Source organism: Hylobates moloch, unplaced genomic scaffold, assembly GCF_009828535.3.
Source record: "Hylobates moloch isolate HMO894 unplaced genomic scaffold, HMol_V3 SCAFFOLD_13, whole genome shotgun sequence".
Taxonomy (NCBI): domain Eukaryota; kingdom Metazoa; phylum Chordata; class Mammalia; order Primates; family Hylobatidae; genus Hylobates; species Hylobates moloch.
Genome location: NW_026652288.1, coordinates 96820220 through 96835633, shown reverse-complemented (window position 1 = coordinate 96835633; position 15414 = coordinate 96820220). Strand labels below are relative to the sequence as shown.

Sequence of the window (15414 nt, the reverse complement as noted above, 5' to 3'; positions counted from 1 at the left end):
GAGCCTTCCTAGGTCAGATCTCTGTGTGCATGAGAATAAGCTCAGTGTGTACAGTGTTTATGAAGTAAACATTTTTCTGTTTCTGATGCCAAGTTGGCTGTCAGGCCTGATTGCTAATGCTCATGGCTTGGTCAGGTGCTGATAAATTTCTCTTGGTACCTTTCTTCCTTCTAGTGATGACCCCATCCATTATTTTAGGAGCCAAATTAATTCCCCAGCATGGGGAGGGAGTGATGCTTCCCAGGCTGCCAACCACAGCCTGGGCCCTCACCCCTCCTGTACTGTGCAGTTGGATGGGGGGCGGAGGAGGGGTTGCTGAAGATTAAGCCCAAATGTCTGATAAATCACATAATATTTATTGGGCTTTGAGTGGTTACACAGGGTGCCCCAGAGACAAAATCCCCAAATGTTTGGATGTGAATATCCTGAAAATATGAAATGAGGTCAGCCAATCCATGATGTATCTATGTGACACACTGAGAGGGTGTTTTTAAACACCTCCATCCCATACACAACAGAGACCTTAGGGACCCTCTGCTTCAGTTTCAAGAAAAGTTTCCCCAAAACGTTGTGGGCATTTGTGTCTCTGAGAAGGAAGAAAGCTGAAGCCAACTCCAAACAGATTCCACACTTGTTTATAAGTCTTGAGCCTCTGGGACACAATTCTCTCCAAGGTCACATCCCCGGCAAGAAAAAAGAGTCAAGAGAGATGGATACCTGGCTAGGGCTAGGGAAGGAGTTGTCTTCTCACTCCTGGCCAATCTTGGAATTTCTTGAAGTAATCAAATCTTGAGGCTGGGGATTTATCCACTGGTTGGAGCAATACTTATATATGTATTATTAAAACTCAACAGTGATCACAGCAATTATTTATAATTTAGATCAACAAAATGTTATTTGGGGGAAGTAATTCATCACTGACATTGTTCAGAATTGGTGGGATATAATGGTAATTTAAAAATAGACAACTTTTATGCATTTTATTATGAATTTAAAATTCTATATAGTGAATGCCCCTCTCACTGCCCTTGCCTGGGTATCTACCTCCAGCTAATGAACTTGGGTCTTTAATAAATAATGTTAGTCTAGGGCTGCCTTATCCTTTGCAAAGTAAAAACATCTGCATCGTCTGCACTTCTATAATTGCGATTATATTTATTTATTTATTTATTTATTTATTGAGACAGGGTTTCGCCCGGTCTGGAGTGCAATGGCATGATCTCAGCTTATTACAACCTCTGCCTCTGGGCTCAAATCATTCTACTGCCTCAGCCTCCTGACTAGCTGGGATTATAGGCACATGCCACCACGCTCAGCTAATTTTTGTATGTTTAGTAGAGGCAGGGTTTCACTCTGTTGCCCAGATTGATCTCAAACTCCTGAGCTCAAGCCATCCACCCTCCTCGGCCTCTCGAAGTACTGGAATTACCGGCGTTTCTCACTGTGCCTGGCCGTGATTATATTTAAATTGTGGTTGGAAGAGGAGTCAGAGTAAAGAAGAAAAGAGGAGACTAGGTAATATAAAAGGAAAAAGGGGTTTGAGACCAGCCTGACCAACACGGTGAAATCCTATCTGTACTAAAAATACAAAAAAAAAAATTAGCCAGGTGTGGTGGCTCATGCCAGCAGTCCCAGCTACTCAGGAGGCTGAGGTGGGAGAATCGCTTGAACCAGGGAGGCGGAGCTTGCAGTAAGCCAAGATTGTGCCACTGCACTCCGGCCTGGACGACAGAGTGAGACTCCATCTCAAAAAAATAAAAAGAAAAGAAAAAGGGGAGAGAAGCATATCAGAATAAAGAAAATAAACAGGGAGAATGTAGCCAGCAGTGGGGGCTGCACTTGCACTCCCAGATGTTCTAGGAGCTGAGGTGGGAGGATTGCTTGAGCCCAGGAGTTTGAGGTCAGCCTGGACAACATCACAAGACCCTATCTTTGTTTTTTGTTTTTTTGTTTTTTTATTAACAACAACAACAACAAAAATGGAGAATGTGGCAGGAAGAGATCTTGGAAATCTAATAAGCCATTATTTTCTTACAGTGACATTTTATTTTAATTTTTATCAAAGTCATATGTGGGCATAGCTTAAGAAAAATAGAGTCATTCTATAATGCTTATGGCAAAAATCAGCCCGTTCTGGGCCCTCTCAGCTTCCATTTCCTCTCCCCAGAAGCAATCATTTTCCTTTCTTTTAGCTTTTTCTTCTAGTATTCAGCTCCTTGTTTCTGTTTCTTGATTTTTCACTTTTTGATATTAATTACTGATTTCCTCCACCAAGATAAGCATTTAATTGTCTTTCACCCTCAGGCTCTAATCAGGCACGCTTCTCTTACCTTCAAATTCTTTTAAATCACATTTTTTGTTAAACCAATATTCAGTCATAATACTTAATACTATGACTATTTGAATATTATTTGTAGCTAAGCAGTGTAGAGTACTCCAATTGCGTTTATTTTCTAGTACAAGCTCTTGTTTTATCTTGTTTTATCCCTGACATTAATAATTGCCTTGGTTTTCATTTTTTGTTTCTCTGCTTACTTTTCCATGTTTCCATTTAAGTCATTCTCAAACTCTGTTAGAAATGTAAACTCCTCTTTAAACATTCAAATGCACCAGGTAACCTCTTGTTTCCTTTTGTTTTTTCCCTTGGGGACATCCCCCTGCTCATAGCCTTCCATCAAATGGCCCCAATCTAGATGAGTTTCTCTCTACGCTGGCTGCACAGTGAGTGTTCTGGGAGCTTTTTAGTGTCTCACACTCGGTCTTGGACAGAGAGCCAAGGATACTTTGATATCTGAAGAAATCCTCTACCATGAAAGGCAGAGGCCAAAACAAGCAGACAGGGGGAAAGTGAGACAGAAGATGTAGTCAGTGAAAGAACCAGAAAATGGTACACCCAAACAAACAAAGGCATTAATGCCTCAGATATTGAGATGTTAAGTACAACCCCATTACAATTCCAGGTCCTGTATATGTGACCTGTTTCTGTTTGTTTGTTTTTATGTTTATCTGTTTCTTATTTTGTTTTTATCTCCAAAGGCTTTTAGGATATCTTTATATATTAACATCAGAAACTTCATAATGGTGTGACTTGGTATGAATTTTTGTCCATTCACTGTGTAGGTGGCCCCTTGGTGAACCCTTTAAAGTAGGCAATCATGTCCTTCAGTTCTAGGAAAGTTTTTTAAAGTATTCCTTTCATAATTTCCTTCCCTTCATTGTCTCTGTTTCCTATCTCTCTGGCGCTCCTGTTGTTGGATATTGGGCCTTGTGGACAAATCCACTGGTTTTATCTATTTCCTATTTTCTATGTATGGGCAAGTAGGTGGGCAATCAGTAAGGATATTTCTTAATTTATACAATTAAAAGAAAAAAATGAATGCTTAGACTGAAAGCTGCACACACACACACACACACACACACACACACACACACACACACACACACACACAACACACACACACACACACACACACACACACACACACACACACACACAAATCAGGACTCCTTTTCTTGACTGAGAACTGAGCTGATTTTCAGACTCATAACTCACTGACTGAAAAGTCCAGGTCTCCAGGAGAAAGAATGCTGCAGGAACTCCCAGTCCTTGCCCAAAGAGATGTATGACCATGCATTTGGCTAACTAGATGCTGGGGAAGGGAGAATACCCAGACATTTTGAGAACTTTTGGATTCATGGTAAATTGGTCCCCAGGCAGCTAAAGCAAATAATAGCCCATTGCTAGAGAGGAAGCATGTGGAAGCCAGGTTATAAAAGGAGTTCTAGTTCAGGTTAGACTCACCATGAGTATACTGGTTCCATGGACTCACCCAGTGGCCATTTCCCCAGTTCCTGAATTTATCACCGGAAACGATACATGTGGTAGATGGCAGAACCCCTTGCTGATTCCTTAGTCTGTGGGTTAAGAGCTGCTATAATGAGAAAATCTGAGGACCCTCCTTAAAAATCCAACACAAAACCCTAAAATATTATATCTCAAGGGAAATAGTGCCATCCTTAAGACCTAAAAGATGCAGAGATGGTAATCTCCAGCATATTTTCATTTAATTCACCAGTCTGGCCCCTACAAAAAGGAATCAGATCCTGGAGCATGACATTGGACTATCTCAAACAACCAAGTGGAGATCCCAATTGCAACTACTGTGCCAGAAGTGGTATTTTTGCTAGGGTAAATTAACATAGCTTCAGATATATGATATATGGACATTGATCTGGCATGTGCACTCTTTTTCATCCCTAACAAGGAGGATCAGAAGTAGACTGTATTCATTTGGGAGGATAATAGCATACATTTACACTTTTGTCCCAGGGTCATGTTAACCCTCTCACCCTCTGTCATAATACAATCTGCAAGACCTGATCCATCTGGACATTCTGAAGAATATCACATTGGTCTACGCTATCAATGACATCATTGATGAGTCAAAAGTGGCAACTGCATCAGAAGCCTTGGTAAGACACATTCACTCTAGAGAGTGTGAGATAATCTCTGTAAAGATTCCCTGCCAAATCAGTAAAACATGTAGGGGCATAGTAATTTGGAGCATGCCAGGAAAACGCTTCCAAAATAAAACTCAAATTATTGCATCTGGACTGTCCCACCACTGAAAGGAAACACAACAGCTGATAATCCACACTGCTCTGACCCATTTACCAAACAACAGAGAAAGGTGACAGCTTTGAATAGGGCACAGAATAGGAAAGGGATCTGCAGCTGGTCCACAATGCAGTGTAAGCAGCTTCACCACATGGGCCATATTATTTGGCAGACCCTGTGGAATTAGTTATCTGTAGTGGGAATTGATACCATGTGTAGTTTATGACAATCCCAATGGAAAACAAAATACAGTTTATAATACTTGTGCTCTGAAGAAAGGTCATGCCGTCTGCATCAGAGGATTGTATGTCATTCAAAAAAAAACAACTCCTGCAATCTATGTGGCTGTGGTTGAGTTAGAACTCATGACCATGAGACATGCGGAGATAATGGGGCCAGAGATGCCCATCATGGCTTAGGTTCAAAATGGCCCATTAAGTCCTAAAACCACTAGAAATCCATCAAAATATGGGAGCAGTGCAGCCAGGCTAGAGAAGGATATGTCAGGGCTAGAGAACACAAGTGAGCTAGATAAACTGGTGGTCCAGCCCTCATGTCAACCACCACTGTTGCATTAGTACATCTCCCTCAGCTCACATCTGGCCATGTAGTGGCTGTGGTGGTATGCAAGTGGGGGGATTGTCACTTTTAACCAGCCAACAGAGGAAGGAAAAGGCCAATAATGGTTAAACAATGGTTTAGTTCAATATGTGGTGAAAGCTGAAAACAGGCTGTGGCTGCATTACACACTCCATCAGGGGTGGCCTTGAAAGGTAGAGAGAAGAGATCCTCCCAATGGGCAGAGCTTTGATTGGTGCACCTGATCATCCACTTGATTTGAAAAGCTAAATGGACCAGTAAGCATAAGTATAGACTCATGTGCAGTGACAAATGGCCCAGCTGGTTGGTCAGAGGCCTGGAAGGAGAAACCTGGGAAGATTAGAGATAATAAAGTTTGGGGAAGAGGAATGTACACAGATCTTTAAAAGTGAGCACAAAATGTAAAGATCTCTGTATTTTATTTTAACGCCCACCAGAAAGCACCCATCATGGAAGAGGCACTAGGCAATTAAGTAGACAGAATGTCTATGCCAGTTGGTGATAGCAGACTGTGTCATCTGCCACTCCAGTACTGGCACTATGTGTGCATGAATGGAATGGCCATGGAGGTAAGAATGGAAGATATGCATGGGCCCAACAGTATGAGTTTCCACTCACTAAGTTTGATATAAATAATCCCACTGCTGAATGTCCAATCTGCCAACAATACATGAGCCCTCAATGTGGCACCATCCCTTGAGGAATCAAACCAGCTATTTGGTGGCAAATTATATCCCTTTCATCATGGAGAGGGCAGTGATTTATCTTGACCGCGCTCAGCACATACTCCAGATATGGCTTGCATTTCTTGCACATAGAGCTTTGGCCAGCACAAATCTCCAAAGACTTGTGGAGTATTTGATCCATGAGCCCAGGATGCTTCATGTAATGGACTAAATTGTGCCCCCTCCCCGCAAACAAAATTATGTTGAAGAGCTAAACCTTAGTACCTCAGAATGTGACCTTATTTGAAATTATGGTCATTGAAGATGTAATTAGTTAAAATGAGGTCATACTGAAGTCAGGTGGCCCCCTGATCCAATATTACTGGTATTACTGGTGTCCTTATAAAAAAGGGAAATTTGAACACAGATATAAACACAGGGAGACTGCTGGGTGAAGATAAAAGCAAGAATTAGGGTGATGCTTCTACAAGCCAAAGAACTCTAAAGATTGCCAACAAACCACCAGAAGCTAAGTGATAGGCATAAAACTGATTCTCTCTTACAGCGCTAGCAAACTAACATAGCACATAATGTCACATTAGACCAAGGGACAAAATTCATAGCAAAAGAGTTACAGAAGTGGCAATATGACCATGGAATTTCCTGGTTTTACCAAATACTACATTTCCCAGAAGCTGCCAGCCTGATAGATTAATGGTAGATCAATGATCTTTAAGATGCAGCTGTGGTGCAATTTAGAGATGCTCTCATGTAAAGATGAATCACCATCCACCAGAACGCAGTATACAACCTGAATCAATTACCATCACATGATGCCTGTGGTCACAATAAGTAGAATATATGGGTCTGGAAATCAACGAGTGGTTTAGGAGTAACTCTGTTTACAATGCTTCACATTAAATCACTTGCCATTTTCTGTGCTTCCCATTGCCACGACTCAAGGCTCTGTAGGTCTAGAGATCCTAGATGGTGAATGGTTCCACCAAGAAACAGCAAAAGTCCCTATATCTTGCTATGGCTGATCATTCCAGAGATCCTTTGCCAAGAGTACAGCAGACAAGAAAAAGAGTTATGTTCCTGAATGCAAATCAATACAGCAATGTGGTATTGCAAATCAATACCACAATGATATACCATCTCACACCAGTCAGAATGGCTATTTAAAAAGCCAAAAAATAGCCGGGCGCGGTGGCTCACGCTTGTAATCCCAGCACTTTGGGAGGCCAAGGCGGGTGAATCACGAGGTCAGGAGATCGAGACCACGGTGAAACCCCGTCTCTACTAAAAATACAAAAAATTAGCCGGGCATGGTGGCGGGCGCCTGTAGTCCCAGCTACTCGGAGAGGCTGAGGCAGGAGAATGGCGTGAACCCGGGAGGCGGAGCTTGCAGTGAGCCGAGATCACGCCACTGCACTCCAGCCTGGGCGACAGAGCGAGACTCCGTCTCAAAAAAAAAAAAACAACAAAAACAACAACAAAAAAAAAGCCAAAAAATAACAGATGCTGGCAAGGTTGTAGAGAAAAAGGAATGCCTTTACACTGTTGATGTGAGTGTAAATTAGTCCAGCCATTGTAGACGACGGTGTAGTAGTTCCTCAAAGACAAAAAGACAGAAATACTATTTGGCCCAGTGATCCCATTACTGGGTATATACCCAAAGGAATATAAATCATTCTATTATAAAGACACATACACGCATATGTTCATCACAGCACTATTCACAATTGCAAAGATATGGAATCAACCTAAATTCCCATTGATGATACACTGGATAAAGAAAATGTGGTACATATACACCATGGAATTCTATGCAGCCATAAAAAAAGAATGAGATTATGTCCTTTGCAAGGACATGGATGAATCTAGAGGCCGTTATCCTTAGCAAACTAACGCATGAACAGAAAATCAAATACCACATGTTCTCACTTGTAAGTGGTGGTTAAATGATGAGAACACATGGACACATAGAAGGGAACAACAACTCACAGTGGGGCCTCCCAGAGGGCAGAGGGTGGGAAGAGGGAGAGGATCAGGAAAAATAAGTAATGGATACTGGGCTTAATACCTGGGTGAGGAAATAATCTGTATAACAAACCCCCATGACACAAATTTACCTATATGACAAACCTGCACATAGACCCTTGAACCTAAAATAAAAGTTTAAACAAAAAAGAGTTATACTCCTGATCATCAGAGGTAAATAGGACTACTATTAAACAACGGGTGTGGGAAGAATATGTTTGGCACCCAAGTGATTCACTGGCGCATCATTTGGTATTTCCCTAAGTTTGATAATATTTAATAGATGGACAAATGAAGAAGCCACAGACTGAGAAGGACCTCGTGACCCAGAGCTCACAGTCCTCAGGATAAGCGTTTGGATAGCCTTATAGGTAAGCCACCTAAACCAGCAGAGGTGTTAGGATAAGGAGAATCAAGAACTGGAGGTAGAAAAAAGAGATAATGGGTATACAACTGCTGTCCCAAGACCAGATGCAGTGGTAGGGGCTAAGTTTATCCACTAACCTTCCTCTTGTATGTTTCTGCCAGAAAAGAATCCTGGAAGACCTTTCCCCAGATGTAGACTTTTTTATACAAAACAAGTAGATTTGACTTTTGCAAGATGTGGATTATAGTGGAGGCTGTGGTGCACCACTCACATCCCTTCCTTGAGGACTAAGGTGCTCATTGTCCAGGCTTTGGGAACATTGCCTATTGGATGCTTGTAGCATCCACAGATCTGATTCCAGCCAAAGGTAGCTGTCTCACCTAGGGTTATCCCAAAGGATAATGTCTAATTCTTGTCTAATGAATATTATACCTTCTCTTACCTCACTGAGGTATAATAGTTTTACTTTTTAAATATTTTTTGGTTTTCTTATCCTGTAATCATCTCTATTTCTTCAGAGTCTTTTTTGTTTCAACCTTTTTTCTTCTTTGCCTTTATATTAGGGGACTTTATCAAACATTTGAGAATCCCTTGGCAGTCAGTCCAGTCATATTTAAGGTGCAAACATGAGACCTTAAAAAGCCACCTGCAAGCTCTGGCGGAGGAGATTCCATCCGATGGGTTCACTCTGAGGTTATCAGAATTGAAGCCCCCACCCCCTTTCAGTATAAGTATTTTCTTTTATTTTGAGCAGATCCATTTTTCTAGAAAAGGAGTCCTCCATTGTTCTGTGTCTATGAGGGATGGGCAGGTAGGTTATAAAATGGCTCCAAGGGCTGATAGTGGGGTAAGAGGGTCTCATTATTCAGTATGTGAACGTTCATGGTCTTTTTGATTGCTTGTGGCTCCTCTTCTCTTAAGGATTTCCCTGAGCCATAGTCCCTATGAGAAATGTCTTCAGAGAAGCAGCCTCCATTCTTCTCCCTCAGTTGGGTAAAGTGTGGTTACGAGGCTGCCTCGGAGAGGGGAAAGAAACTTGGTATAGTCTTTCAGCCAACACTCCCACTTTTGCCTTCCCAGTGCCCACTTTCAGAGCTACTTCATCCTACTGTCTGGAGCTTTTTTGGAATTGTGCAACATGAATCACATCTTGGTTTTTCCACACTAAACTTATATTCTGGCTCACCCTACTCTGCTAAGTCAGTTACCTGCCACTAGTCCATCAGTGTTCTATCTTCTAACCATTCTCCTTGCCCTTCTCTATTGATGCCTTTATTTCCTTTTGCTGTCACTCATTGTGGTTTCAAGAGAGATCAGAGGTAAATACATGTGATCAACCCTCCATGTTTTACCCCCACCTATTTTATAGATGGAGAAACTAAGGCCCTGGAAGGAATTATGACTTGCTGAGGTCATACAGCATTACTAGGCTATAAATAATATTTTTATGTAGATCCCCAGGCCAGTGTTCTTTGTGAAAAAAACAGAGAGGTAGGAAAACCGGAGGAATTCAGGAATTCAATAGTGTGGTTTGGTTTGGGGAGGGGGTATGTATACAGACAGAGCACTGGTAGGGGCATCCTGAAATAAAATGAAGAAATGGCCAGAAAGAAGGGAGATATTTTCATCCTTAGGTCTTTTGGTCTCTTATATTTGTCTTCAAATTCTTTCAAGGTATTTATTGTTTACGGGACCCTCTTTCTGTGTTTCCCACTATTCTATTGCAAGGCAGACTTCTCACTATTTCTATTCTGTACTCCATTCTTTCCCAAAAATAGATGGTATTTTAAAAATGTGGTTCTACTCAAATTGCCCATATCCTCAAATGCTTGCAATGACTCCACATTGCCTATGGGATAAAGTCCAAATCCCCTCGTTTTTCAATAATTTTGAACTAGGTGAGGAGAGAGGATGACAAGGAAAAGTAGAAGGAAGAGATGGGAGGAACTTGACAAAAGAAGCAAATGAGTGTTGCTGATCAGGAGAGGTTGAAGATGACTCTGAGGTGATAAGTTTGGGTGACTTGGGGGATTTAAAACAGGCAAGTCAGAGGTGTTGAGCTTGGCTTTAAACATGACAGCCACACAGAAATGCCTAGCAGACAGACAAAAATAGGAGGTGAAGGATGCATCAGAGGATCTCAGGATTGGCAAGTTCTTCTGTGATTCCTAATCCAATGCTGAAAGAAGTGAGAATATGATAGCTCCAAGGATCATCAAATCAAAGGGAATCTCTTTGAGATGGAGATATTTGAGTGGGTTTAAGTAGGGGAGAAAGAAGAACAAGAGGAGATGGGGCTGACTGGTATTTCTTTTTTTTTTTTTTTTTTTTTTTTAATTATACTTTAGGGTTTTAGGGTACATGTGCACAATGTGCAGGTTTGTTACATATGTATCCATGTGCCATGTTGATTTCCTGCACCCATTAACTCGCCATTTAGCATTAGGTGTATCTCCTAATGCTGTCCCTCCCCCCTCCCCCCACCCCACAACAGTCCCCGGAGTGTGATGTTCCCCTTCCTGTGTCCATGAGTTCTCATTGTTCAATTCCCACCTATGAGTGAGAACATGCGGTGTTTGGTTTTTTGTCCTTGCAATAGTTTACTGAGAATGATGTTTTCCAGTTTCATCCATGTCCCTACAAAGGACATGAACTCATCCTTTTTTATGGCTGCATAGTATTCCATGGTGTATATGTGCCACATTTTCTTAATCCAGTCTATCGTTGTTGGACATTTGGGTTGGTTCCAACTCTTTGCTATTGTGAATAGTGCTGCAATAAACATACGTGTGCATGTGTCTTTATAGCAGCATGATTTATAGTCCTTTGGGTATATACCCAGTAATGGGATGGCTGGGTCAAATGGTATTTCTAGTTCGAGATCCCTGAGGAATGCTTATCATCACTGGCCATCAGAGAAATGCAAATCAAAACCACAGTGAGATACCATCTCACACCAGTTAGAATGGCCATCATTAAAAAATCAGGAAACAATAGGTGCTGGAGAGGATGTGGAGAAATAGGAACACTTTTACACTGTTGATGGGACTGTAAACTAGTTCAACCATTGTGGAAGTCAGTGTGACTGGTATTTCTAATGTATAAAGTGCTCTTTTTTCTATCAAACCTGAAGCACACCTGAAACATAATTCCCTGATTCATACTGTAATATTGATAACTATATTCATTTCTTATTGTTTCTCTAATAAATTACCACAAACTTAGTGCATTAAAACAAGACAAGTTTACGAGCAAGCAGTGCTGAAGGTCAGATGTCCAAAATCAGTGTCACTGGGCTAAAGCCATGTGCAGGCAGGGCTGGTTCCTTCTGGAGACTCCAGGAGAGAATGTGTTTCTTTGTCCTTTCGGGTTTCTAAAGGCTGCCTGTACTCTTTTGTCTGTGACCTCTTCCTCCAACTTCAAAGCACTTCAACCTCTTGTTCCATTGACAAATCTCCTTTTTCTGATTTTGAGCTTGTTGCCTCCCTGTTATAAAATCCTGGTTCTTATCCACCTGGACAATATGAAATAATCTACCCATTTCAAGGTCCTTAATTACATCCGCAAAGTCCATTCTACCATGTAAAGTAACGTTTTTATAGGTTCTGGGTATTAAGACATACATATGTTGGGAGAGACCATTATTCAGCCTCCCACACTTTCTGAGCTACGTATATTGATATCACTGAATGACTTAGTGAATGAATGATTGAAGACTTTTTAGCAATTCGACAATATTTACTACTAAATCCATTATGTACTTGGTCATGTTTTACACTGTTTTCAGAGGATAGCTAGGAAACCAGTGTTTATTCTACAAACTTGATCCTGCTTGGTCTCAAAGTGAATTCTCAGTTATATTAAAGTGGCAGCCAGTTCATGGACTACCATGGAATTAAAATAAGAGAAGGTAGCAAGCCTATTTTCATCATTCTGCTGTAAAGCATTTGACTACAATAAATACAAGCAGCAAAATAAAGACACAGATGTTCAATGGATCTGGGTCTCGACTGGGCCCTAATTTCGCATACCCACTCCCCTTAGCCTCTTTTGCCTCAGCTGACTGGTTCTTGGCTTGGTTTGGGATGTACACAGCACCAATTTCAGGTGAGGAATTCCCAGTCTTTAGGTGGGAGAGTAGGGATTTGGATGGCTTTGTCATGTAGCTTTTTAAGCCCTGTCCACAGATGCCCAGAGTGCATGCCTCACAATTGGCTGTGTCATGGGATCCTTCCAGGGAAACTTCCAGGATTACTGGCATTTCTGGAGACTTCCTTGTGCCATTTCCATAGTATTTCTTCAGTATATGCTGCACCAGGTTGCTCAGAATCCTCGTGGTGCTATCCGAGGAGAACTCAGGCATCTCATATTGGGACCAGGAGCACTTCTGGCACCTTTGGCCAAAGAGCCTCACACGCACCTGGCCCTGGGATGTCCAGTGCTCCCAGTACATGTGGCACAGAATCTGGACTTGGGCGGAAGCCCAACTTCGCTGGCAGGAGGAACACCGGAACCTGCAGTCAGAAGGAAGACACCCATTATGCCTTTATCTGGTTGTTAACCTGAGGGAAAATGGTCCTGGCCCCTGTCTCTAAGATCCTTTTCCATTTGAAAAAATTCATGTGATTTAGATTGTCCCAGTCATCAATAAACAGGATCAAGGAGGATCATGTTTCAGATAAGGCTTTTTCCTGTGACCTACTGAGTATCCACCCATATGTTACACCCAAGTCTACCTCTTTGCTAGTAAAACATCTCCAGATGCCTCTGAGGGAAAATCATGTCTGCCATCTTCCAGATAAACTTATTCCTAATTTTGGTCATAGAAAGCTTTGGTAAAGTATCTATTTGGATGCATACAATATAATTGGTGCTTTATAATTTTATCCCATTTCATCTGTGAAGTAAGCACTATTAAACCCAATATCCAGATAAGGAAACTGAGTCATGAAAAGGATACGCAACCTGCTTAAGGATACACAGGGTAAATGTTAGAGGCATGTTGCTAATCTCAGGCCATCTGAAATTAATCTCGTTTACCTGCTGTAACACGTTGCCTCTGGTGAGTAGTGTAGCTAATCTCTCACAGACTGCATCCCTCATACCTGGGCTGAAGATCCAAGTCCACAGTTTACATCAGGAAGACCTTGGGCAAAGCCCTTCCCTTCTATAACCCTCATTGTTTGAATCCATAAAAAAAAAAATTCAAGGGTTATATTGGCAGCATCAAAAGAGACGATGTATGTGAAAACACTTTGTAAACTACAAAATGCTTTTGAAAAGCTGATTGATATTTTCCAGAAGTACACTGGTAGGTTGCTTTTCCGATCTCAAAATGACAATCAAATCAATTCATCCTAACAGGAGAAACACCTTCTTTCTGTTTGGAGGAGTGCCAAAACGTTGTAAGACATCGTGAGTCCCTCAAAAAGCTCTGGCTGGTGTGGAGAGAAACATTTACACATTTCCCTGGATTAGAAAGCAGAGCAAAATGACTGCTATATGGGCTCTGACAAGTGACTTGAGAACTGTTCTGGAGACGTTTAGGAGGCTTTGTTTAAACAACAGATTCTGCAGCTAAAAATAAGCGTATACTGTATTTGATACAATATATAATAATATGTATTATTTATAAATTTATTATTCTGAAATACATAGTACATATGTGTATATAATTATTTATCATTTATGTATACATACACATATATATTTTATCTTATCCCATTCTTATGGGAATGTATACGAAGGAATACTTACTCTGCCTAGGAGAACCAGAGAATGCTTTTAGGAGGAGGAGGCACTAGAGTGGGCCTTGAAGGATGAGCAGGGAGGGGTGAGGGGAGGGTCTGCTGAACAAGCAGAACTCCATGAACAAGGGTGTGGAAGTCTGCAAATGCGTGGCATAGCTAATAGTCCATAAGGAATGGAGTAGGCCATACCTGAGGCAGGATGGGGCAGGCAGGCAAGCTGAGTAATAGATCAGATGAAAACTAGACTGAAGGTCCTGTGTGTCATTTAAAAATAAATTTGATTGTCCAGGTCAGCAATTCTCACCCTCCTAACATGGGCAAGGAAACTGGTTCCTGCAACCTGGAGGCTTGCTGGGGGTTAAAGAGGTAAGTGATGAGTAAGGGAGGAGTATTACTTGGTTACTTCATGAACTGGGTTTTAGATTGAGTTTTTGCAAAATCATTCTCTCCTATTATCCCCAGGCCTTCAGTAAAGCAATGTTCATAGTAACTGCTTGATCTTAGCCAATTCTTAGGATATTAAAAAAAAAAAAATGGCTCCATCCCAGGCTTGTACTGGACAGGGCCAAGGCTTGGAGAGCTGCTGAAGCTGGGGGAAGCTGGTCAGGACTGCTGGGGAGGCTGCAAAAGACTCTAGAGGTAGTCTGGAACAAATGAGGTGGTGAGAAACTAGAAGGGCAGATTTATGGAATAGGGAGTCCTTCTCCAGGGTTTTCCAGAAATATTTACGGAGGGAAACCTAGTAAAAGAAGAAACTTCCAGCAGTTAAACAAAATGGAGGTTTGGAGTCGTCTTATCATTTAGACCCTAAAGAGTACTATGACCACAACAGGATGGAGACCCTGGTGACATCTACTCCTTCAACAATCTCTCAGAGGAATACGTCATGCTAAGCTGAGCCTGAGCCTCTCTTCTCAGAAGGGCTATCGACTGGGAAACCCACACTCACCAGCCAAATGCTCTCTGTTGATACTGCTTCCACCCTTGAGCCAGGCAGTCTAGCTGAAGGTTTCCATCCAACTTCAGCGTCCATGTGGTCCAGGGTTTTGCCTCTTGGATTAGTTCTTGAAATGTCTGCTCCCAAGTCCGGACATCTACAACCATTTTTCCCCTCTGAAGCTCAGAGAGCAGCTTTCAGGTTTGCTCATTTCTCAGGAAGAGACAAACAGTTTCAGTTTCGGTGTTCAGTTCAGTTTCTGTTTCTGTTTCTGTTTCTGTGTATGGACATGAGCTGTTTTTTTAACCTTCATTTTAGACTGTCCGAGTACACAGAACAAGTCTTTGTTCCGAAGACAGAGAGCAGCAAAACTTTGTTAGTTAATAGGCCTTGCTGAGAGAGAGATACAGAGCTCTGTTCTAGATTCTGGGGTC

General features: G+C 41.7%; 1 protein-coding gene across 1 annotated transcript; it reads right to left on the bottom strand.

Moving 5' to 3' along the window:
• Window positions 1-11518: 11518 nt before the first annotated feature.
• On the bottom strand, window positions 11519-15204 carry RTP4 (receptor transporter protein 4). The gene is made up of 2 exons (XM_032172305.2): window positions 14993-15204; window positions 11519-12807 (listed from the first exon to the last, which is right to left on the bottom strand). The coding sequence occupies exons 1-2, from the start codon at window positions 15145-15147 to the stop codon at window positions 12222-12224; spliced, it is 741 nt and encodes a 246-aa protein (XP_032028196.1). The 5' UTR covers window positions 15148-15204; the 3' UTR covers window positions 11519-12221.
• Between the last annotated feature and the right edge of the window lie 210 nt (window positions 15205-15414).